The sequence below is a fragment of the Eptesicus fuscus genome, chromosome 6 (genome assembly GCF_027574615.1).
Source record: "Eptesicus fuscus isolate TK198812 chromosome 6, DD_ASM_mEF_20220401, whole genome shotgun sequence".
Classification (NCBI taxonomy): Eukaryota; Metazoa; Chordata; class Mammalia; order Chiroptera; family Vespertilionidae; genus Eptesicus; species Eptesicus fuscus.
In genome coordinates this window covers 27,566,524-27,591,796 of record NC_072478.1, presented here as the reverse complement: position 1 = coordinate 27,591,796, position 25,273 = coordinate 27,566,524, and the positions used below count along the sequence as shown (strand labels likewise).

The 25,273-nt window shown below is 54.1% G+C and overlaps 1 protein-coding gene across 2 annotated transcripts in view; it reads right to left on the bottom strand.

The window, feature by feature from the left end:
- Positions 1–25,273, bottom strand: part of DPP9 (dipeptidyl peptidase 9) — a 38,610-nt gene that overhangs the window by 5,271 nt on the left and 8,066 nt on the right. For both annotated transcript variants that reach the window (XM_028159413.2, XM_054717490.1), the window contains exons 4-19: positions 20,912–21,024; positions 19,315–19,488; positions 19,065–19,233; positions 18,243–18,356; positions 16,194–16,322; positions 14,429–14,490; positions 12,722–12,822; positions 11,306–11,483; positions 10,970–11,132; positions 8,415–8,494; positions 6,223–6,375; positions 5,679–5,814; positions 3,676–3,821; positions 2,607–2,753; positions 1,597–1,749; positions 838–980 (exon numbers count right to left, since the gene is read on the bottom strand). In XM_028159413.2, the coding sequence (XP_028015214.2) occupies positions 838–980; positions 1,597–1,749; positions 2,607–2,753; positions 3,676–3,821; positions 5,679–5,814; positions 6,223–6,375; positions 8,415–8,494; positions 10,970–11,132; positions 11,306–11,483; positions 12,722–12,822; positions 14,429–14,490; positions 16,194–16,322; positions 18,243–18,356; positions 19,065–19,233; positions 19,315–19,488; positions 20,912–21,024 (2,161 nt within the window). The remainder of the gene's footprint in view (positions 1–837; positions 981–1,596; positions 1,750–2,606; positions 2,754–3,675; positions 3,822–5,678; positions 5,815–6,222; positions 6,376–8,414; positions 8,495–10,969; positions 11,133–11,305; positions 11,484–12,721; positions 12,823–14,428; positions 14,491–16,193; positions 16,323–18,242; positions 18,357–19,064; positions 19,234–19,314; positions 19,489–20,911; positions 21,025–25,273) is intronic.

The window sequence follows — 25,273 nt, the reverse complement described above, 5'->3', positions numbered from 1 at the left end:
TTTACTGGGGTGAAATTCACATAGCCTGAAGTTAACTCATTTTAAAGCAAAATTTCAGGGGCATTTTGTGTATTCACAAGGTTGTACAACCATCACCTCTATCTAGTCCCAGAACACTCCAACACCCCAAAGCAAAACCCCACGGCCATCATCAGTCATTTCCACACCCTGGCAACCAGCAATCTGCGTCTGTCTCGATGGATGGATTATCTCAGTGGATGTGCGTGAATATGATCTTAAGTAGATGGCACAGGTCTAGAGCAGGGGGTTCTGCGTTTGGCTGCCTGTTGGCCTCCCCAGGGAGCCCAGGCGGGGTTAGAGGCAAAGGGAACCCCACCATGGAAGGCATGGGAGCCGGGCATATGTTCAGACAGAGCCACCGCTGAAAGTGGCAACACTGATTTCTTTAATCAGAGAATCAGATGCCAATGCCCATGGCATGCCATGGGACATCTGAGCTGGTCCGACGGATCCAGTGTTACAACCATGTGGACCTGGGTTCCAAACCACAGAGTGCCAAAACCCACAAGACAAAGGCTGTTCATGTTGCAGACCAACTGATGGGCCTCTGGCGGGCCACGTGCTTGGGTAAGGAGGGTGTCCACACGTGCAGTGGTACAAGCCTACAACTTTGCTTAGAGCATTCTGAGGGCAGGGCCAGGGGCCTCCCTCCCAGAGCACCCAGACACCCACCTCCTGGGAGGAGCGGAGAGGAGACTGGGCTGCGGGCGGGGACGTGAGGCTGAAGCAGGGAGAGGGAGGAGCGGAAGCCAGGAGCAGTGTCAGAGGCAGGAGCGCCCAGTGACTCAGAACTGCCGGGGCAGGGAGGGGCCTTACTCGTTGGGCAGCTTCTCCACGTGCAGGGCCACGGAGCCCGCCTCATAGCCAAGTTGGTTGTTCTCCGGGACGTCCATGTAACGTTCCGTGTACCCTGTGTCATAGGCCATCCAGACTGTGACCGGGGCACCTGCGATGGCCACCTGAGGGCCACAGTGGATGGACAGGGCAGAGAGAGAGACAGAGAAGAGGAGAGACACATGCACATGGGTCAGGTTTCAGGAGCCCTCGTTCAACTGGCTGTCCCGGGGCCTCCCCCGGAGGACATGAGGAGTGGGCATGCACACGGGACAGGGGCTGGCAGGGAGGGGCCCTCAGACCGTGTGTCCCCCGTGGCCTGTGTGCTGTCGAGGGAGGGTGAATTGAACGGGCATGTTTAGGCCGGGATCAGCTCCTCCCTGGTCCCACTGCCTTTCTGCCTCCTCCTCCTCATCGCCGCCCCGCGGTGCCCGGACAGTGCTGCCGGCCTGGGGGCCCCTCCCCCGATGCTCTTCACACCATGCCCCACCTCTGCCCATCCGAGGCCGGGGTCCCAGGCTCAGCCTCCCACAGAGAGCTGCTGGCGGGGTTTTGTGCAGCCGGATGCCATCCTGGGGTCAGCAGTGGCGGGCAATGAGGAGGGGGGCTCGGCCCCGTGGGGCTGCTGCGGGGAGAAACAGCCACGTGGCAAAGCCCCTGCCGAGATGCCTCCCCCAAGGGCTCCAAGGGGCACGGGCGGGTGCTAGCAGACAAGAGGGAGGGCGCGCGGGCAGGACCCACCTTGAACACTTGAGGCTTGTGGATCAGCCCCATGAGCGAGAGGAAGCCTCCGTAGGACCAGCCGTGGATGGCCACCCGGCTCAGGTCGATGAAGCCATACTTCTGGGCCACGAACTGCAGGCCCTCCACCTGGTCCTCAATCTCCACCTGGCCCTGGGGGACGAGGCCGGGAACCTCTCAGTGGCTCCTCCTACTGCTGTCCCCCCTCTGCCCCTTGTGAGGAGCCCTCTCCCTCTCGGATCAAAGCTCCATTCACACTCTCCCTGCTCTCCGAGGCAGTGGTCAGACAGGCCTGGCACCAACCCTGCCCTGCTACCCCCTGGCTGTTACTTTGAGAAAGTCACATCCTCTCTCTGGGCCTCAGTTTTCCCACCCCAAAATGAGGGTGTTAACCTGAATAGGACCCACTTTACACTGGACATGAGGATAACATGAGATGGTGAGTGTCCTACACTCAGAGGTATGGCACATGCTAGGGCTCAATGAATAGTTGGTGTCAACATCTCCACTACCACCACCACCACCACCATCATCACCACAACCACTACTGTTACCACCACCATCATCATCACCACCATCACCACCATCATCATCATCATCACATCATCAACACAACCCTCACCATCATTATCACATCTGTCATCATCACCATCATCATCACCACCATATCCCCATCACGGTCACCACCATCACCGTGAGCCCCACTTCGGCAGCCACCAGTCCCTGTCCAGCCCAGCCCTTGGCACCTCCTGCCACCTGGGCCTGTACTGATGTGCCTGGCTGTGTCTGGTTTCAGGCACCAGGTGGGATGGGTGTATACCTGTGTCCCCATGAGACGAAACTCAGAGCTGAGCAGCAAAGCAGATGTCCCCTTGGTTCCAAAAGGCCACTCTACTTATGACGGTCCTTGAAGGAGGTGACGTGGAGCCGCCCCAAACCCTGAGCCAACAAAACCCAGCCCTCCCTTTGCTACACAGGAAGGGCCCGGAGGGCCTGGGAAGAAAAGTTACCATTTGGTTTTTCAGGGCCCCTTCAAACCGAAGACCTCGCTGACATGAGCCCCTGCCATCAATCACAACCACAGCGTAGCCCAGGGACGCCAGCGTGTTGAGCCGCAAATACTTGATTCCCTTGAAGGAGTTATTGACCAGCTGCACCTGAGGGGGAAGGCAAAGCGAGGACGTGGGGCTTTGGGCAAGTGGTAAGAAATCCAGCATGAGATGCGAGACAGAATGGGCTAGATGGCCCTGATGCCAGAGGGACAGGGGCGGGGGCCTTCCTGCACTTTACTGTAAAGACTATGAATGGCCCGGAAGGGTTCTGGACGTGGGGGAGTGGACAGGGAGAGGGGCCCATGCTGCACCAAGCCTTGTTCCTACAGCGTGCTAGAGAGAGGAAGGCCCCAGCCAAGCTCTCTTCTCAGCTACGCCCTCCCTGGAATCTTCTCTTCTTGCTTCAGCCATGTTCTGCCTCTTCTACCCTCAGTTATCTCTAAAAAGCAGACACAAATGCTGGTGGGGGAATGGCTGGTGTGGCCGCAGTTGCTTTCTGAGGAACTTGACTTAAACCAGCTCCTCACTCCGGTGCTGTTACTATTCGGGGCCTTATCATTCCGTGTGTGTGTGGGGGGGAGGGGTGCGTAGTGGGCGCTGGAGCGTGTAGACTGGCCTCCACTCATCGATGCCAGGAGTGCTTTCCCCTGAGTTGTGATAATTGTGAATGTCCCCAGATACCATCCAGTATCCCCTGAAGGACAGGACTCCCCCAAGTGAGAACCACTGCCTTAGATGTCTGCTTCTCAGAGAACTGGGCCCAGGGCCCAGGGCCCATGGCCACCTCTGTCCCCACGCTGGTGACCATGGGTGAGAGTGGATCACTATTGGGCAGGTGGCCCAAAGGAACACATAGGGTGAGGGGGGCTTCCCAAAGGGACAAGGGAGCATCAGCAGGAGAAGGGGGAGCGGTGGTCATCAGGGAGGATAAAGTGTACAGAAAGCCAGAGGCAGAAGCTTGAGGGACCCCAGAACCTTGTGTCCTGGCATGGAGGGAGGGGGTGCGGGGAACGGGGCCAGCACCCACCTGGGGGCCTCCGTACACGAAGAGGACAGTGGGGTGCTTCTTCCCTGGCTGCACAGCATGCGGCTTGTAGATCATGCCGTAGAGCCGCACATCAGACCGCGTGTGGAAGTCAAAGATTTCCGGGGGCACATAATCGGGGGGGCAGCCTACAGACAGAGAAGCCGTGGCTACTCAAGACAGGAGCCCAGAGCCGGCTGACACCCACACTCCACTGCCTGGCCTCCCCCGCCGAGGGTGAGCTGGAGGCACCCCATCCTCTGCTTTTCTAAGGTTTTTTAAATCAGAGGGCCAGGAGTGACTCTGCACGCTGTGGACGCGCACGCGCGCACCAGGCTGCAGCCTGGCCCAGAACCGGCTCCAGCAGCCCCTGACGCTAGCTGATTCCCCGAGGAAGGTGACATCACTTCTGGGACTTGACAGACAATTTCATGGTCTGTTTCTCTCAAATTTTTATAATTGCTTTCATTTTTGCAAAGCAGCACTGGTGTTTGGATCGTGATGGTGAAGAAAGTCTCTAAGATGATTTTATTCAGGCAAACAGGGTGCAGATTTGAAAGTTAAATAAGGTGCCCTGGCCGGTGTGGCTCAGCTGACTGAGCATCGTCCTGTGTACTGAAAGGTCGCCAGTTGGAATTCCTGGTCAGTGCACGTGCCCAGGTTGTAGGTTTGACCCCCAATCAGAGTATGGAGTGTGTATGGAAGGCAACTGATCAATGTTTCTCTCTCTCTCTCCCCCGCTTCCTTCCTCTCTCTCTCTCATCAATAAGAAAATACCTTTTAAAAGTTAAATAAGTAAGTGGTAATGTAGGTCAGGAGTTGTGGAGTGTTTACTGGAAAGGGGTGGAGAGTATTTTTGGCTTTAAGTGCCGAGGAGACTTTCTGTGTCTCTGGAGTAACAACTAAGCTTTGCTGTGTGGCCCTGAGGAGGACACAGACAATGCAAATGATGGAGTGTGGTGGGATTTGGCTACAGCTGGCCAACTGCTCACAGAGGTTGTCTGCAAACATGGCAAGATCAGCAGTTTTGGAAAACAGTACCCTAGTCCTCCTGCCTGCAGGTCCAGGGCTGGGTACCAGGACACCCAAGTTCCCATCGCTGCTCCCCTGCTGCTGTGCAAGACCCTTCCTCATCTGTGAAACCAGGGCTGAGGGTCCTGCTCCGTCATGTCCTGTGGTGGGTGGCGTGCAGAGAGTCATGGACTGAGCTATTAGGTGGAGAGGCCTTTTACCTATTAAGGTTCCAGGGGGTGATGATATAAGAAGGTATTTCTAGCTCATAAAATGCTTTACAAATGCCAGGGCTTCTCATTTCCTAGGGAAATCTAGCAAGTGGCAGGTCTGGGTCAGGGAAGGGCGTCCTTCATAGGGAGAGATTCTTGTGTGTTTGGAAGGGTTTGATTTTCATCCTAAGAATAGACATTGCATCACTTTGCAGATAAAGGAACATTTTAGGGAGACAAGCTGACTTGCCCTTGGTTCTGCAGCCAGAATTGGAACCTGGGGTCACCCCCCGCAGCGTGAAGGCCGCCCTCCTGGCTCTTGGGCAAACTGACAGCTGCTTCCAGTTTCCCGAGGCTCCGCCCGTGCCTGACCTCCAGGCCTTCTTCTACAAAGGCTTCCAAGCATCTGCTCTGCGCCCTGGAGACGCTGCCCCTGAGGACAAGGATGCCTCAGGGACTCGCTGGCAGGCAGTCGGCTCCTGAACCGAGTCTGCTCTGTGAGGTGCAGGCCTTAACTGCAGCTCAGAAATGAGAGACTGTCCCAGGGGCAGAGCCCACAGGACAGCTGGGGCCAGTGGTCATGTTCAAGAGGAGCTCTCAGGGCTGCCGGGAGAGGCTGGCACTGGGGAGGCCTAGCAGGCAGGGCTCCAGGCTGCTCACTGCCTCACACCCTCCTCTCACCAGTGTTATCTGATGGGACCCCAATCCATTTTATAGACAGGCAAGGTGAGGCTCCCAGGGGGAAAGTCTGGGTCAAGTCCCAGAGGATCTGGGGCTACTTACTGGCTGCCTCCATCATGCTGGCCCAGAACTGAGGCTGCTTGTGTAGAGGGTCATCATCGGGGCCGGTCAGCTTGTAGACATGCACACAGGGTGGTGTGCTCACACTGCTGTAGTGGCTGATGAACATGTCGAAATTCTGCGGGTAGGACGGGGGCGCTGAGCACCTCTCCCCACCCCCCAATTCTGCACCCTTTGTTCCATCACTGACCAACCTTCACTGATACTGACCATCCTTACCCGGTATAACTACTCATACTCCACCCATTTGGGGTGGCTACTATTATTGTTACCCCCATTTTTCAGATAAGCAAACTGAGGCCCAGAGGACTCTGTCCCCTGGCCAGGGGTCCCAGGTGGTGAGACTCAGATCCTTCCTATGCCATCTCTCTGGTTCTATAGTTAGCAAACTGCTACCAACTGTTTTCCCTGGATGGGAAGTGGCCCTGTGCTTGGCTGCTGCCTGATGTTCTAGAATGTTCTGAGAGGCTAAGGCAGGTACAGGGATAGTGCCATCAAGTGCATCCGGACTCAGGGGAGTGCCCACCTGGCTCATGGAGCAGCTGTGGGAGAAGCCGGGCGTGGTGAGGCGCACAATCTCACCGGCGGACTCGTAGCTGACCACGTAGAGGTGGTGCTCCAGGGGCGTGTCCTTCGTGCCCTGGAAGTACACCAGCTTCGTCTCCTCGTTGACCCAGATCTGTGGGGACACAGGGGCTCCTTGTGAGGCTGCCCAACGCTTCCCAGGTCTGCTTTCCCATGACCCCGCCCATCTCCCAACCCCCACAGGGAGGGCCAGTGTTCTGTGAGCAGGGGACCTGTTATCCCCCAAGTTGGCCGGAGAAGTGTCTGGAAGAGACGCACTTCTCAGACCCTGTGGGGCGGGAGCAGATCTCCATCTAGCTGGGCTGGCTGCACATCCAGGGGCAACTTAGAGTCAGAACCCTGGACAGTTACTCTGGGCATGCCCAGAGCCTCCCACAGAGGCTGAGGGAGGGGCCATCCCCGGCCCAAGGGCCTGCCAGCCCCAGGCCCTGGTCCGGGGTGGGGTCAGCCCACCTCTGTGACTCAGATGCGTGGGGTGAAGAGGTGGCACTCCCTGCCCCACCTATATCCCTGTGGGGTTCTTAGGTGGCGTCCTCAGGAGGAGAGGGAAAACCCTGCTCTGGGGATGGGAACAGGTTACTATAACCAACACTGACGTGTTCATTGTTACCATACTTCTTAAATAAAGGTTTTCTAGAAATGGAGGATGTCCTTGGAAAACGCAAACAAATGGGGAAATCAGCATTCTCCAGGTGAGGGAGCCACGTCCAGGGGGCACATGACCTCAGGCAGAGATGTGAGAGGGTCACTCTAGCTCCTTTTGTTTTTTAATTTCTGGGTAAAGAGATAAGGCATGGCCAGTAATGTTCAGTGACAGAGAAAGGGATGATGCGGGCTTATGTGTGAGCCAAACCATGTATGCCAAGGGCTTCCAAGTGCTTTAAAGCAGGGTCCTCAACCAGGGTGGTTCTCCCCCAGGGGACACTGGCTACGTCTGGGGACAGCTGTGGTTGTCACAACTGGGAGTACTTCTGGTGGGAGCCAGGGAGGCTGCTCAACACCCTACAGTGCCCAGGACGCCCCCACAGAGAATCATCTGGCCCCGAAGTCAGCAATAACAAGGGGGAGAGACCAGCTGTCAAGATGAAAGAATTAGAGCTACTAGATAGTTCCATTTCACAGATGAGGAAACGGAGTCTTAGTATCCAGCTACTCCTGGGGGGCAGGGCTAGGCTAAGAGCTGGGGTCGGGGGATAGGGTGGGGGAACATCTCCAGCAAAACTGACTGAAACCAAGCACAGCCACTAAGAGTAGGTGACTGTCCTTTAACCTCTGGGTGCCCAACTTTCTGGCCCTCTTGCCTCACGTAAAGATGACAATGTAAAATCTGATCGAGTTGGGACTGTGCTCCATGGTTTTACTTCTTTCCCAACTATTTGCAGTGATGGCTTCATAAGTCAGTGACAGGGCTTTCCGTCAGGTGTGGTTCTGCTGTAACCAACACGGTTCCCTACGGAGCCTGGACCTACCTGTCACCGCTGGCTCACTCCCGTGTTTACTGACTGCTACTTCTCACGTATGAAGAGCACAGTGAGGGACACACGTATGCTAACATGTCTGTCTTTGGTCCACGAGGCATTTATGCTGGTGTGAAGTAGGGACCAGGAAGTCTGATTAAGGGTACCCTTTGTAAAATAAGGAGTTTTGTAGACCTGGACCCTGTGAAGATGCTGTAGCCAGAGGCAAAGTCGCGCTGTGTTTTTAAGAGGTGTGTTTGGGGGGAATAGAACATATGCCTCTGATCTTCCCTGTGGCCGCATCCTTTGCTCCTGAACCTCCCCTCGGGCTAGCGTGGGGGTGGGCCCTGGTTGGAAGCTGCAAGACGATCCCACAGCGGACACCCCAAGTGTCCCACAAACTGTTCTTCCAGGGTTGAGTGGTTTCATGGAGTGGAAGGAGGATAACAGAAAGCTCCCTGTGGCCCTGAGAATGTGCTCAGCAGGGGCCCTGATCCTGGACCCAGTGTGCCTCCAGCCTTGGCCTTGGGCACGCTGGGGCTGTGGAGGGGGCAGGGCAGAGGGAGGAGTGGTCAGGTGGGGGCAGGGAGCCACAAGCACAAGAGGTCTTGAGAGGGACCAGAAGTGTGTGTCTATGAGCCTGTGCATGTACAAGTGTGCATGGAGACGCTGGTACCTTAGAGCCATGCCTGGCCAAAACCTCCCATTCACCGCTGGTCAGCGCAATCTCCTCCTTGACAGGGCACTTAAATTCATCTGGAAATAAGGAAAGGAAAAGAGGTGAAGGGGCCCTAGGAAGCTGTGATGGGGACACAAAGCACCGAGACCCACCTGCACCACAGCAGACTTACACTGTCCAGGCCGGTCCCCACCAACTTGCCAAATGCCAGTCTACAGTCTCTGCGTCCCAGGCCAGCCTTGCCCCTTCTCAATTCTCCAGCCACCCCTGAGGCTTCCCGCTGAGGCACGGACTATGGCGCAGCTGGCTGGTCCCCCTGTCTCACTCCAACCCATTCTGAGCCCTGTGCCCTGCTCTCGCTCTGGAGTCTTCTTGGCCATCCAAATTCAAGCCCATGTTTCTCTTGGCCCAGAGGGCCCTGCCAAGCACGCCTGCTGGGCCTCTCCAGCAGGACTGTCCTCTGTGAAAGCATGTGTCACACGGACACTTCGGTGCCAGCGCCATCACTGTCCTGCCGCTCGTGCATTCCAACAGGCTGCTGGCCTCACTCGACTGCACAGGACGCCTGGGGGTTGCCTTTAAAGAACTCATTCCTTCTGATCTAAAGTGAATGAGGCCATGGCCTCTCATCTGTCCAGCTGCCATCGAGCAGGTGGAAGACATGTGACAAGAGTGTGAGCTGGGGCTGCAGCGGAGGACCCACACACGGTGCATGGGAAACCGGCTGTGCCCAACTCAGAAGCAGGTCTCCTGAGAGGCACCTGCTTTGAGCTCCACTCCACCACCAGGTGAGAATCGAGCTCAGCTGGCCCATTTCAAGAGGCAGAAATGAGGACTTTTCAAGTGACATTTCCCAAAGCCAGGTGGGGTCAGTAAGTCAACAGACAAGCCCAAAAGCAGCAACACCAATGAGCTGAAGAAAACTCTCCTTGGAGATGGCTCAGGCAGCATGTGGGGCCGCATCAAACCCCGAGTGACAGTGCCTGAGACAGCAGTCACTCCTCAGTCCCTGCCTTACCCAACCCCTCGGAGCTTGTGGCTGTGCCTCTTAACACTAGGGCCCCCCTCGGCTCCTGGCACCCTGAACACCTCCTCACTTGGGTCTCTGTCCCCTGTGCAGGTGGCTGCTTGAGGCTCATTTGTAGGCTCTACCTCTGAACTGTAGGGCAATCCTGGCGGAGGCAGCCACACACTGGGTGACACCTGGGAACATCTACGGTTATCACAACTGGCGAGTGGGTGGGGGTCAGGGATGCTGCTGAACTCCCCCCAGTGCCCAGGATGACCATGCAGAGAATGACCTGGCCCTGAGGTCAGCAGTGCCCACAGGAGAGACCCTGCTCCAAGCTGAGGAGCCCGGCTTAACTCACAGGCCACACTGCTTCCCCACCCAGGCTCAGCCCTGTGGCACTCTGTCCTGTCCAGGGGCCGAGATGCCATCCAAGTTCGAGGATGGCCACACTCCCATCACAATACGTTCTCTCCCCAGAACTCCGAGCACACGAACCTGCCCTCGCAGCATTCCCACTACTGAGCTCTTCACCTTGGATACGTCCAAAACCCACCTCTGGATTGTTCTCTCCTAAAACTGTCCCTTTCAGAGTCTTTCCATCTCAGAACAGACCTGTGACGGAACAAATGGTGTCTGTGCCGTCCGCTCTCTCTCAGGCTCCACATCCAAATCCACAGGCAAACCATGTCAGCTAGTGGTCAAAGTGCAGAGTGCATCGAATCACCTGGGTCAGCCCAGCCCCACCGCCTGACCCGTTCCTGTCCCTCTTCTCACCCCTCAGGCTACGTTCCACACGGCAACCTCAGGAATCATTTTAAACTGGTGGAAGACCAATGTAAAAGCCCAAGTTCTCTCTGAGACTCACAAGGCCCTACACGACCTGCCCCACCCCCTCTCTGCCCTCACCTGCTCCCTCTCTCCCCTCACTCACTCTGCTCCAGTCACACAGGCTTCCTTGCTGTTCCCTTAACATGCAGACATGGTCCTGCCCCAGGACCTTTGCATGGGCTGCTCATGAGGCCTGGAGCTCTGTGTGGCTGCCTCTGCCATTTTTACCACATCTCCAGGTCCCTGCTCCATGGCACATTATCCAGAGACGTTCTCCTAACCACCAGTTCTAGAAAGAAAGCCCCTCATGCACATCACTCCCGGGACAGCATCTTTCATAGTTTTTGGATTACTACTTAACTCTACCATCGTGGCACAAAAACAGCCGCAGAGGACATATAAGTGACTGGGCGTGACTATGTGTCAAAAAAAACTACAGAAACAGGCAGAGGGGCTGGGATTGACCTGCAGCTATAGTTGCCGACCCCTGATGTAAGAAGGGCCTGGCACCTGGCAGGTGCTCAATAACTACTGTTGACTGACTGAATGAACAGGCAGCTATGGTAACGCCTGCCAGGTGGGAATGACGGGTAGCAAAGGCTACGCTCCTTTGCCGTGGGCGGCTTAGTCAAAGGGTGGGGTCAGTGAACAAAGGTGCATTGAACCTCAGCCGCAGCCTTGATGAGCACGGCGTTAGTCAGGCTGTGCTCACCTTCCCCGGGGCTGAAGGGCTCGCTCCAGTCGTACCCATTAGGCTGTAACGTGGTGGTGACCTTGTACAAGTGGCAGAAGCCGGTCTTGCTTTCGTTGGCGCGGATGAAGCAGAGCTCGTCCTCACCCTCTGATTGGGGGAAGGGGTAGAAGATGTCATGAACCTGTCCGGGCAGAAGAGAGAAGACACGTCAGGTGAGGGCACACCCTGCCGAGGAAGGTGAGGCCAAACCCAGCCCCTGTGGACTCTCCCTCCCTGGCCAGGGGGAGGCCTGCCTGAGCTCACTTCTCCACGTGGGGGACCCGGGATGCACACCCAGCACCTCCCCACCCTTACATTGATCCACACGTTGGTGACCTCCTCGTACACCACGTACGGCTGGACATTACTGGGCACGGCTCTGGCGAAGGCCTCCCGCTGCTCCTCATTCTCGGTGGTGGGGATGAACAGGGCTGGGGGCAGGAGGACGAGCTGGAGCTGCTGCTGGGGCCGATCCAGGAGCATGGCCCAGGCGCTGAGAGGGCGAAAGAGAAGCCAGGGGCCTCAGGGGCCAGCAGGTGGAAACTGCTGACTAACGCCCCCTTTTGTCAACATCGCCGATACCCGACCAAGTAACCCCATGACACACAGTTTCCTGGCTGGGATGCATGCTCAGGAGGGCTGACAGAACTCCACAACCTGACTTCTGGAAACGTCTTACATCATTAAATCAAAGAGCAGTTGTGAGAAAGCCATAATTTCTGCCAAATCCTCACCTACACACACCATCCTTAATTTCCTACTTTGCTGTAACGTGACAATTTTTAACTTAAATGTATTTTAAATGGGGACCTATCCGTACGGTAAGTGGAAAGGCAACATCTCAAAATAAACAGGAAGCGACTAAAACCAAATGAAAGAGCAATTTCAGCCTGGCCGGCGTGGCTCAGCAGTTGAACCAGGAGGTCACAGTTACATTCCTGGTCAGGGCACATGCCCAGGTTGTAGCCTCGATCCCTAGTGTGGGGCATGCAGGAGGCAGCTGATCAATGATTCTTTTTCATCACTGATGTTTCTATCTCTCTCTCCCTCTCCCTTCCTCTCTGAAATCAATAAAATAAAATAAATTTAAAAATACACACATATATATATATTAAAAAAGAGCAACATGATAGGGATGGGAGGTTCCAGCGAGAGCCCATGGTCTGAGTCTAGCTGTTTCTGTTACGAAGGGAGTCTGGCAAGTGTTTGGAGCGGGGGATGCACACCCTTTCTGTAAAGGGGCCAGTGAGTCAGTATTTCAATTCTGTGGGCCACAGGTGTCCTTCACAACTATTCAACCCTGCTCTTGTAATGTGAAAGCAGCCACAGACAAGCTGTAGATGAATGAGTGTGGCCCTGTGCCAATAAAACTTTATTTAAACACACTGAATTGTGGGTTTCATGTCACTTTCATGTATGATAAAATATTATTCTTTAGATCCCCCAGCCCTCAAATCATTTAAAATCGTAAAAACCATTCTTGGCTCCTGGGCCTCACAAAAAAAGGTGGGTGGTGTGGTGAGGATTGAGCCTCCGGGCCATGCTTTAGGACCCGGTTAGAGATGTTTGTCTGTGATCTGAGCAGAAGGGCTAGGAAGCCAGTGAAACGGGAATCCTTCTATTTGGTGACTCCATGGTTCTTACGATAGGGGTGGAGGTAGGGGGTAGAGGAGTGGCCCACCCAGGTCCTGAATATAAATAACTTAGATCCTGTCTGACACAGAGACTCACTATTTGCCGTCTTGGGTCCACCCGGCCCGGGCGATGTATTCCGCCTTGGGGAAGAGCATGCTGAAGGGCTGCACCAGCTCCTTCTCTTGGGTCGAGACGATCTAAAGGGAAAACAGACTCGGGTCACACTCCGGCCTCATTACATGCTACCCAGGAGTAGACAGTCACTGTTAGGGGCACACTGTGTGCCCCCCTCAAATCCACATGTTGAAGTCCTCACCCCTAGTACCTCCGAATGGGGCCTTATCTACCTAATAAAACAGTAATATGCAAATTGACCGCACCTTTGCTACGCCCAAGCCACGCCCACCAGCCAATCAGGGCGAGTATGCAAATTACCCAACAAAGATGGTGGTTAATTTGCATACGCTGAGGGAGGGAGGAGTGGACTGAAAACAACTTAGAAGGAAGAGGGAGGAAAAGCGGAAAGCAAGGTGGCTGCCAGAGGGAAAGCCTGGGCGGGGCGGGGTGGGGCAGGGCGGGCGGCAGCGGCCTGCGAGTGCAGGCGCAGCAGCCGCAGCGTATGCGGCCGCAGCGGCCGCTTGCAGGATTTTTCCTGCAAATGGGCTACTAGTTTGGAAATAAAGTGGCTACAGATGTCATTAGTTAAGATGGGGTCATACAAGAGTAGGGTGGCCCAATCCAACAGCACTAGTGTTGGAAATGTGGACACAGGTATCACATGGGTAGAGTGTCTTGTGACGAGACACAGGGAGAAGGCGACCATTTACAAGGCAAGGAGAGAGGCCTGACAGGTCCTTTCTCGTGGCCTCAGGAGAAACCAGCACTGCCGACACCTTGATTTCTGACTTAGCCTCCACAACTGTGAGACAATAAACTTCTGTTGTTTAAGCCACCCCGTCTGTGGGACTTTATTATGATAGCCCATTCACTGGCTGGAAAACCAGGGTTCTGGTTCAGACTGTCACTGCAAAGCCAGGTGGCCTTGGGCAAGACAGTCTTCGGATGCCACAGTTTCCTGGAGCCTAAATGGGGCTGGCATGGCATTTCCCCAGGAGGAAAAGGCAGGCAGGGCCTTAGCATGCCCCACACCCCAGCGGGCCACCCCCTAAACATCCCCAACTGCCTGTTCAGTTGGTATAACCCGTACCCCTGCAGGACCCTGTTTGTCTGACAGAGCCAGGGACTGTTTCAAACAAAGCCACTTGGGGCTGATCTGTGTTAAATCTGCACGAATACTCTGGTCAAGAGTGGAGAAGGGGTCTGGTTAGGGCCGAATTTTGCCCAGAACAAAAACTGACTCCTCAATTACTAGAGTAAGTGTAGTTTATCATACGCTTTCTTCTGAAACATTACACAAGGATGCATTTTGGCAAAAATATGCAAGGGCTTTCTCAGCTTGTCTGAACTCTAACCTCCGACGTGCGGGGCCTGACGTCCCACAGCCCTTCTCAGTCACAGCTGCTCTTGCCCTCCTGACTAAGGAGGCCTGAGCAACAACTCCCTAAGGGATGAGGGCCTCTTGTCATTTCAGAGTGAGGTGCAGAGTGACGGGGCAGCAGGGCCCCGCCTGGAAGCAGAGCTCTGGACGGTGCTGTTTTGCGTTCAGTTGGCCAAGAGGAGCACCTGCCGTGGGAAGGGGGCGAGCAGCCTGCTGATGCTCCCCAACTACCTACCCAGCTCAAAACACACACCCTGACCACTCTTCTCATCCAGGAGCTCCTCGGGGCTCTCTGGCCCTCTTACCTTGCCTTGACTGTCAGTCTGAAACTCGGCCAGCTTCAAGGCGATCTTTGGATTCTTGCTACCTACAGAAATGAAAGTGAGGCGAGCCTGGCAGGTGTCGCCCATGTAGGGTGAGAGCAGGTGTTGGGGTGGAGGGTGCAGGGGGACACAGAAAGGTGACACAGTTGGCATGGGGGGCGGGGGAGGAAGGGTGTCCAAAGGTCTCTCCATGGGCAGATCTCCCTCTCTGGTCCAGGCACAAAGTCCTTGAGCAGGACTTTCTGACTTTGGGCCAGGACCTCACTCCAGACAGAGTGATGTACAACCTCTAGCTCATGGGGAGGTCATGGTGGAACATACACGAGGAAGACACCTGCTGCCTTTGGAGCTTGAAATCTGGCTGTGAAGACGGGACAGACCCATGATAAAACCACCGACAATGCAGAAAGGTGGCCCATATCCCATGTGACACGTCAGGCTCCAACCCAGGGGGAGGCAGGTGGCTTATAGACTGGCACTAAGGCGTGCTTCCAGAGGTGGGATTTGGTTCAGGCTCCAGGTATTTCTATGATGAATCTCAACTCTGGCACTCAGAGCTCTAGCACCCCAGGCAGGGATGTCTCTGAGCCTCAGTGCTCTCATCTGTCAAATGGGGAGGGAGGAGACTGACTTTTCCCATTTGCACTGGGGGTGGGAAATATCCTCCAGGAGGCTCTGCCAGCATGGCAGACAGGAGGGGCTATTCGCTGCAGGTAGCGAGAACAACTCTTCTATTTGCTTCCTTGGAGGCGGCAAACAAGAGGCCTGCAGGCTGAACCTGGCCCGCCACGTATTTTGTTTGGCTTACTAGGTTTTATTTATTTATTTATTTATTTATTTATTTATTTATTTATTTAATTGAGGTATTATATGTGTACATATCTTACCATTGCCCCCCGCCACCCCACACCCATACATGCCCTCACTCCCCAGAGTTTTTCGTCCAAGTATTTTTATTTTTATCTTTTTAAAATATATTTGTATTAATTTTGAGAGGAAGGGAAAGTGACAGAGAGATAGAAACATCAATGATGAGAGAGAATCATCAATTGGCTGCCTCCTGCACACCCCTCACCAGGGATCAAACCTGCAACCCAAGCATATGCCCTGACTGGAATCAAACCATGACCTCCTGGTTCATAGGTCGATGCTCAACCACTGAGCCACACCCGGCTGGGCTTACTAAGTATTTTTAAATAATTCGAGCAACATTTAAGAACTGGGAGATTTCTGCCCAGCCAGTGTTGCTCAGTGGTTGAGGATCGACCTATGAATCAGGAGGTCATGGTTTGATTCCTGGTCAGGGTACAGCCCAGGTTTCGGGCTCGATTCTCAGGTGTGCAGGAGGAAATCGATTGATGATATTCTCTCATCACTGATGTTTCTCTCTCTCTTTCCCTCTCCCTTCTTCTCTTTGAAATCAATAAAAATATATTTTTAAAAAAGAACTGGGTGATTTCTCAAATGAGTCTGGATTTACAGTTTCTCTTGAGAAACAGGCAATCTTGAGTCCGTATCCTCACAAAGTGGTGAATGTCTGATGCGTCCCAGGTTGGGGCCCACACCCCGGCACAATCTCGCCCTAGCTCCTTCTGTCTCCAGGGCCCCGAAGCGGTGCTGGCCCTGCTGTTGTTCCTGAGCCTGGCCTGCTCCTGAGTCCTGGGGGCCCATCCTAGTTGGTGCCTCACCTTGCTCTATGAGGACTCAGACCACTGCCCAGCCATCCCCACCTGTCCCGGGCACTCACCTGTCCGGGGGTATCGGTACGAGTCTGTCTTCCTTTCTTCTAGTGCAGGAGAAGGCACGTGAATGACCTCCACCTCGGACTCATCGACTTCCTCATACAGGATTCGCAGTGTCTTGTGGCCTTCTGAACCTGGGAGGAGGCAGGGGACACCACTGAGGGTGCCAGGAGGCCACCCCATCCCGTGCACATGAGGGACTGCTGTGCCACAGCTGGGCCCAGGCAAGAGCATGAGCCTTTGGGCTGGAACCCGAGGCTGCCTTTTACTAGACCTTCAGCCAGTCATACCTCCTCTTGGGGCCTCAGTTCCCTTACTGCACAATGGGGACAAGGCCTGAACTATTCCCAGCACAAAACGGTGTGGGAAATGGCTACGGAGGGGGTTTGTGTGCTGAAGTGTCTATGTTCCTGTCAAATCCCTATGTTGAAGCCCAAACTGCAGGACCTCTTAATGTGACTGTATTTGGAGATGGGGTCTTTAAAGAGGTGGTTAAGGTAAAAAGAGGTCATTAGGTTGGGCCCTAATCCAATACGGCTGGAGTCCTTATAAGAAGAGATTAAGAACAGACATGCACGGAGGGAAGACCGGTGAGGAGACAGGGAGAACAAGCCAAGGAGAGGGGCCAAGGTGCTGACACCTTGACCTCGGACTTGCAGACTCCAGCACTGAGAGACAACAAATGTCTGTCGGGTAGGCCCTCAGTCTGTGGGAGCAGGTTCAGCAGCCCAAGTTAATTAACACCTGTCTCCAGAAGAAGAATTATAATAAAGATCATTGTGAGAATAGGTAGATCACTGGGTGGTAACAGCTGAGAAAGGAGTGGGGTGACTGGCCAAGCTGACGTCACAGGGACAGAGCCCGTGGCCGCTCCTTCCTCAGCAGGCCCTTTCCTTCCTTAGCCACTGAGAAGGTTCTCCAGCTGCTTTCTGTTTCTCCCCTAAGACCCACTGTGGACAGACCAAAGATGTCTCCAGAAGCACCCCGCCTGCTCCACACCTGCGTTAGGGCGGACCACTGGATGCCCAAGAGGCTGAGTGGCTGGCTCGAGGCCATGCGGCTTGGGAGTGGCAGCATGTGCTTCCGACTCAGCTGTGACAAACAGGTGTCTCCCGACATTGTGCAATGTCCCCTAAAGGCAGGTTCACCCCAGCTGAGAACGACTGATATACGCCCAGAAGATCACCCGCCAGGATCGGAGTATAAAGGTATTCATAGGAGTATTGATTATGACACCAAAATAAAACCAAAACCCACAACTAGAAACAACCAAAGAACTAGCTCAATAAACCATGGCACATTCATGCTCCAAAGAGTTCTTTGTGTGCTGACTGCAATGGATTGTGTCGCCCCAAATTCAAATGTTAAAGCCTGTCCCCGATGTAATGGCATTACATGATGGGGCCTTTGGGAGGTGATTAGGTCATAAGGGTGGAGCCCTCATGAGCGGGGTAAGTGTCCTCATGAAAGAGACCCCACGACATGAGGACACAGCAAGAAGGTGCCATCTGTGAACCAGGAAGAGGTTCTCACCAGACACTGAATCTCCTGGCGCCTTTACCTTGAACTCCCAGCCTTGAGAACCATGAGATGTAAGTAAGTGCTGTTTATAAGCCCCCCAAACAGCAGTGTGGTTATAGCAGCCCAAATGGACCGAGACACTGATATCAATAGAAAGGTTGCTGAGGTTTCTTTAAAGTGAAAAGTGCAAAGAGCAGAAAAGCACATAGAGTCTATTAATAAAAGAAGTGTACACAGAGCATTTTTGTTGTTGATGCTCAACCAAGAATATTTTTTCCATTGATTTTTAGAGAGAATTGAAGGGAGGGAGGGGGAGAAAGAAGAGAGAGAAAGAGAAACATCAATTGGAGAGAGCCACATCGATTAGTTGCCTCTAGCACCCGCTCTGGGCCAGGGATCAAACCTGCAACCCAGGTACATCCCCTTGACCTGGAATCGAACCCACAACTCTTCAGTGCACGGGCCAATGCTCAAACCACTTAACCACTGGCCAGGACAATAGAAGCATTTTTTTTAAATGGAAAGGGACCTACCTTCCCAGGAGGCTGTGGGACACCACCAGTAGCCGGTGAAGCGGTCGAATTCTTCCTGGATGACGAAGGTGGCCACGCCTGCAGATTTGGGGTCCTCGAGAACATTGGATAAGCCTGGAGGAGGAGAAAGCAGGACGAGAGGTGAGGAGTCTTATTTAAAGCAGGTTTCTCCCCCTCGGCACTGCTAACATTGGGGTCAGCACATTCTCTGTGGGGGGCTGTCCTGAGCACTGCGGGGTATTGAGTTGCATCTCTGAACTCCTACCCACTCGATCCCAGGACATCCCCACCCAGCTATGACAACTAAAAGTGTCCCTGGACATGGCCAGTGTCCGAGTTGCCCCCGGCTGAGCTGCTCAGGGTTAGAGCGAGGGCACGAGGGCTTGTGGGGCAGGACAGGGGGCAGGTCTGAGGCCATGCCAGGTGCAGAGTTCCAAAAACATCTTTAGAAGGGGAAGTTCACCTTCCAATGAGGAGGGGCATGAGGGAAAACTCGGGGAGCAGGTGAGAGCTGAGCTTGAACCATGGAGTCAGAAAGGAGAGCAGAAGTGGGAGGGGCCGAGTGAGCAGAGGTGAATTAGTGTCTGGTGGAGGGAGGCCACAGAGGGCCACACAGGAGGGTGGCTTGTGAGAGCCGGGTTCAGGAAGGTGCCTGGGGTCTGGGAGGGTGGAGTGGGGGCAGGGTATTTTCTAGAAGCTGGACTGGTGCCTTTGATGACTGTGCCTGGAAAGTGCTGGCCTGGGCCTGGCCCAACAGACCACACCCCTGGGTGCAGGTTCCTGTCCACCCGGGCCAGGACTTGGCGCCCTCTGCCGCTTTACCCCTGTGGCAGAAAGTCAGCCGCTGCTCTTCGCCTGTCTCAATGTTGGCCACCCACAGGTCACTGTTGTTGATGAAGGAAAAGAAGGCGGGGTCGGCAGGGCAGATCTTGGGGTCCATCCGGGGCCCAGAACACTGGGTCTTGATTTCCAATGGCTTCATGGGGGACACCTGGAGACAGAGAGGCCTGGCTCAGGGGGGCAGGATGCCGCCCACCTGCCCATCCCACTGCAGCGAGGGACCAGCGCTGACCATGAAGCCATTCTTGCCCCCGTCCCGACAGTGGAAGAGGCTGTTGCTGGCCTGGAAGAGGAAGAGGCCGCTCTCGCTGTGGAAGTCATAGGAGGTGATGCCGAAGACGCCCAGGCGCTTCCGCTCCCGCAGCAGCTCCTCCTCGCGAGAGTAGACCCCGTGGTGGGGCGTGGCCTGGGGACACACGGGAGACAGATGCCAGTGTCAGCAGCCAGAGGCCCTGGCACCTGGGCACTACCAGGAGGGACCTGACTATCTGACCTGGGTCCACGCTAGAGAGAACGTTCTGATGAGCAGCGCTGCACCGAGAACGGTGGTAGAGTCCTTTCCAGGTCTTACGTGGAGCTCCTCCCCTCTTGCCCACCTCTGGGCTTCCCTGTGCCTCTCCCCCACGGAACCTCCAAGGCAGAGAGGACTGTCCTCTGCCCCACAGCATGGAGAGGCACTGCTGGACTGCTCTTCCCAGGTCCCCAAGGCCAACCCTACAGACGCCTCCACCCTCTTCACCCCCTCTTCCTGCCAAGAGCATTGGATCTGAACCCACCTAACATCAGTCATACTTTCTGCCCAGATGGGGGGCGGGGCAAATTCCAGACCACCCACACATCCAACCCTGGCGGGTCTGGGCAGCTAAAATATTGTGGGCAAGGAGAGTTCTGAAGATGACATGGAGATGGAGAGGAACATTAATGATAAGAAATGCCTTTTAAAAAGAGCAGAACCCAAGCCCTATAGAGCATCAGCCTGTGGACTGAAGGGACTCAGGTTCGATTTCAGTCAAGGGCACATGTCCAGGTTGCAGGCTCAATTCCCACTAGGGGGTGAGCAGGAGGCAGCCAATCAATGATTCTCTCATCATTGATGTTTCTATCTCTCCCTCTTCCTTCTCTCTGAAATCAATTAAAAAAAAACTTAAATAAAATAAAAAAGCAGAACCCAAAGCAAAATTACCCCCATGCTGAGACAAAAGCTATGTGAATACAGCTCCTTGGCTTGGGGACTAAATGCGGCAGGCAAAAGGCAGAGCTGTTGCGTTGGCATGGAGAAACTCAGTGTGTCATCCCCCACACCCTACTGTCAACTTCCTTTTACAGAACTAAACCAACCAATGAAAAAGGCGCTCTCGTTCTTCACCCGCCATCCTTCTCTCTCCCTGGAACCGAGTCAACTCTGGATGACATTAATTATTAGCCAAGTCTCCATAAAAAGGCCTGGGCCCAAGTCAGTTCAAGTCTTTGGTGAGGCATTTAAAAGGAAGAGATGCTTTGATAAGCACTCTTATCAGAAGCCTAGACTCTGGGGCTGAGCACAGACTGGCAGAGAGGGGAGAGCGGAGAGGGGAGGAGGGAGAGGGGAAGGGTGAGGGGAGAGGGGAGGGGGAGGGGAAAGAGGGGAGGGGGAGGGGAAAAAGAAAGGGGGGAAGAGGAAGGGGGGAGAGGGGAGGGCTGCGGTGAGCGGGAAGCTCTGCTCTGCAGTGTGCGTGAACTATGTGGCTGGCCTGGGCCCCTCGGGAGTTGAGGACCCACGGAAATGGTGTCAGTCTGAGGACCTGGTCACCTCCCTCGCCCACAGGCAGGACCCAACAGGTGCAGCTCACCTGGAAATGGTCCAGCATCTGCTTCCAAGACAGGAGCAGCAAAGCCTCTTTCCGGACCTTCCTGGGGATCTCAGAGTAGAGGAGGGAGTTCTCTCGGCTGCCATAAGGCATCCCTTGGGGGAAGAGGAGAAAAACAGAATGGGTGACTTGGCCCAGCACAGGGCCAGGCCAGCCTCAGGCTCTCCGTGCCTGGGCCCAGCTGGTTCCTTCTGCTTCTATGTCATCCTGCCAGCACAACCTGGCTGCACACCCCTCCCCAGAGAAGCTACGAACCCAGGTTTAAGCATGTCAGCAGTAGTACCAGATCCTCCACGGCTGAGATGTTTGTGCTGAATTTCTTGGACTAAGTTATTGAAGAAACAGCACACACACAATAGAACAAAAAAAGGCTGGTCAGGGCTATCCAGCTCTCAACAGACGAGGCTCTGGTCTTCAATGTCCTTTATTAAAAGCTTTTGCAAAGGCCAGGAATTGCTCTAGGATTAGAGCAAGTGTGTGTCTAGTCAAGCATCTCTTCCCTTGGCACTGGTGACACTGGGACCTGGTCACTCTCTGTGGGGGACGTCCTGGGCACTGTGGCATGTGGAGCAGCATCCCTGGCCCCACCAGGAGTACCCCTAGTCGTGGTGACTATAGATGTCCCCAGATGTTGCCCAGTGTCCCCTGGAGGGCAGAACCTCCCCGACAGAACCACTGACCTAACCTTCTCTATAAAATTGCAGCAGCTGCACAGTGAGGATTCTGTGTGCATTAAATGAGGTAAGAAATACAAAGCACTTAGCATATGTCACTCAGAGACATCAACCTAATTCCAGTAAGTTGCAGTTTTTCATATTCTCACATCTCTGATGTTGAGATGTGTCTTATTGTTGAAGGTGCTGTCCTGTTCTTAGTGGCAAATAAAACAATGGCAGATCTTCCAACCGCTAATGTCTTTACTTTGGATGGATGACAATACAATTGCTGTTAATAAAGTTAACGGCAGAGCCCTGGCCAGCAGCTCAGTGGTTATAGTGCTGCCCGTGCACTGAAGAGTCACAGGTTTGATTCCCAGTCAAGGGCACACCCCTGGGTTGCAGGTTTGATCTCTGGGTCCCCATTGGGGTGTGTGCGGGAGGCAACCAATTGATGTATGTCTTTCACATAAATGTTTCTCCTCCCCTCTCCCCTCCTCTCTCTCCCCTTCCCTTCCTCCCTTCCACTCTCTTTAAAAATCAATGGAAAAAATATCATTGGGGGAGAATTAACGAAAATAATAAAAATAATTGTTCTGTTGACAGTTATCTTTATAGGTAGCTTCTCGATACGGCAAGTGACATGGGTTTTCCACTTATGATAAAGTTGCTCACCAAGTATAGTTAGCAAAATAAAAGCATATTTAAAGAGAATTATTAGGTTAATAGGGTTCCTTTAAAAGTAGATTTAAGGAAAACACGAAGTTAACTTAGATGGGCAGGTGGGTAGCACTCACAGTTCGATGCCTAAGGAGCCTTTAAGCTGCTTCCATTTGTTTCATCCCCAGCTGGAGGCGCAGACATGACACTGCCCGGCCACGCTGCCCACAGCACATGCTCTGGACAACCTCTGTCTGCAGAGTTCTGTGGGACAGCTGGAGCTTTCCAAATGGGAAGTCCAGGGTGTGGCCTTGCCAAGGATACTGGGACCACCTTCTCCCCAGCTGATGGTCTAAGCTAGCACATTCCCTGGATGAGCTGCCCTCAGCACCAGTGTCGGTGATGATCGGCGTGCAAGGCAGGGGTCTGAGATGACCAACGACTACCGCTGATTTCTGCCTTCACTGCCCCTCCTCTGCCTTCTCATTCCAGCTCTGTCCCCTCTTTAGGAACAGCACCCCATCTCCAATGCAACCACCATCTCTACCACCATGCACTGTGGCCTGGGTGACTGGCCTGGTGGGGCATAGGACCCTGGATCTGGACATAGGACACAAGGACACAGTGGTCTTGTATTTCCTGCCTAAAGGGCCCCCAAAGCTGCCTGCGGCCCTGCACCCTCCCTGTCCTATATGAGAGGCTCATGTGCCCCTGGGAGGGACAGGAGAGCCAGGAGAGGCTTTCCTGACGCTGCAGTTTGAGCCCTGGAACCTGAGCCACCGCCACCCCATCCTCCTGGCAGCAGCAGCCGCCACAGTCCCTTCTCTGATCCATCTTGAGTGCACTGGGCTTCATCAGGCGCATCTGAAAGAGCCTTCCCTGAGGACTCAGTGATTGGCTCCACATGCCCTGACTGGCAAAGCCTGGTGCCCACCGAGGAGGCAGGGGTCCCAGGGAAAGCAGGGGGAGGTGGCGCTTAGAGCAGCAGGCGAGGCATCGCCCTTGGAGGCCCCTTCTGTTCCATCCACAGAGTCGCTGACTGCCAGCATGCTCAGGTGCTGGGCTATTGCAAAGCCATGTTATAAATACTTGGGGGGCTCTGGAGAGGGCTGCCCCAGAAACCTGGACATGAAGTGAAGCCAAGGGTACCCTGAGGATATTGAGTGATTCAGACTGGATCAGCTCAAGGGTGAGCAGTGTCACCCTGAAAGAGGCAGTACAGATCTGAACTGTTCTAGGCACACTTCGGTGTCTTTGCCGGGCCCACAGCCCTTGTCTCGAGCCAACCCTACTCACTGGGATGGGCCCTCAGAGCCTTCAGAGACTTTGGGTACCGGCCCACCCCAGCTACAGACATACCCACAGGCCGTGACCAATTGGACAAGTGGACATCTGACCTATGTTGAGCCGATCTGATTCCTTCTCCCAGAAACCCATTTCTGTTGTTGGCTAGAACCCTAGACGAGTAATCCTTTTATGGCAGGGCAGTAAAAGTGGACCCATGGAGAAGAACACACGCAGGGGGCTGGGGGGGGCGTGTACCCAGAGATGCCCCTGCAACCTGACTACAAGGTGTACTTCAGGGGTCCTCAAACTTTTTAAACAGGGGGCCAGTTCACTGTCCCTCAGACCGCTGGAGGGCCGGACTATAGTTTAAAAAAAAACTATGAACAAATTCCTATGCACACTGCACATATCTTATTTTGAAGTAAAAAAACAAAACAGCAAAAACACCCGCATGTGGCCCACGGGCCGTAGTTTGAGGACGCCTGGGTGGCTCAAAGGAGCTCAGAGGATTTCTGTCCCTTCCAGCAGCTCTGTAGATGGCTCTCAAAGATGTCCACACCCTAATCCCCAGAACCTGTGAATATGTAACATTCTATAGCAAAAGGGATTTTGCAAATGGGATTAAGTTAAGAATCTTAAACTGGGGAGATTAGGGTGGATTATCTACATGTAATCATGCCTTATAAGGAGGCAGAGAGAGCCTTCAGACACAGAGGAGGCAGCGATATGACCATGGAGGCAAAGACTGTGGCGATGTAGCTACAAGCCAGGGAATGGCAGCAGCCACCAGCAGCTGAAAGAGGCCAGAAACGATTCTCCCTTAGAGCCTCTGCAGGGAGCCCCATGTAGCCCTGCCAACACCTTGATTTCAGCCCAGAGAAACTGATGTTAGAGTTCTGATGCCCTGACTGTGAGAGGGTAAATCTTGGTTGTTTTAAGCCACCTACTTACTTGGTGGTATTTTGTTACAGCAGCAGCCCTAGGAAACTCATATAAGTACCTTGACCTGGATGGAATCTGAACTTGAGTGAGTGACCAAGAAAGTGGAAAAAGGGATTGAGGGGGGCCAGGAAACTGCAGGGAAAAGAGGCAACAGCTCACCAGACTCCCTGAATCTTGGCCACTTTCAGTCCTAACAGCCAAGCTCCTCCTTGGCTAAATGAAGCTTGAAGCACACACACAGCCAGCCCTAATTTCTCCTAGGCTAGACCTGGCAAACTGTTTTCTATAAAGGGCCGTACAGTAAATATTTTCAACTTTGCAGGCCATCTGACCTTTGTTACACCTGTATTCAAAAGCAGCCATCGACAGAAATAAACGAGTGGGCATGCTGGGCATCAGTAAAACTAGATTTCCAAAAGCAGCCAGCTGTCACTTGATGACCCCCATGCTAGTCCACTCTCCTTTCTGACCCTGTGCTTGCCAACCGCCATCGGGTTCCATGTGGGTCTCTATGAGGAGGGCCCGCATCGACTGCGGGCAGCGGCGAGCCATCAGATGTCCATCTAGGTCACAGTCACAATCATTAGCATGGGGTTAACCTCAGGCAGAATGACCTTCATTCGTCCATTCCATCACTCACTCCGATACTGACTGAGGGCGGAGGGCATGACTAGGAATGGGCACTGTCCTAGGGGCTGAGGATACAGAGAGACTGATCCGGGCCCCGGAAGCTGAGAGTGCTGAGCACGGAAACCTGCCTTGGGTCAACAATCACGTGTCACGCTGCTTTCAAACACAC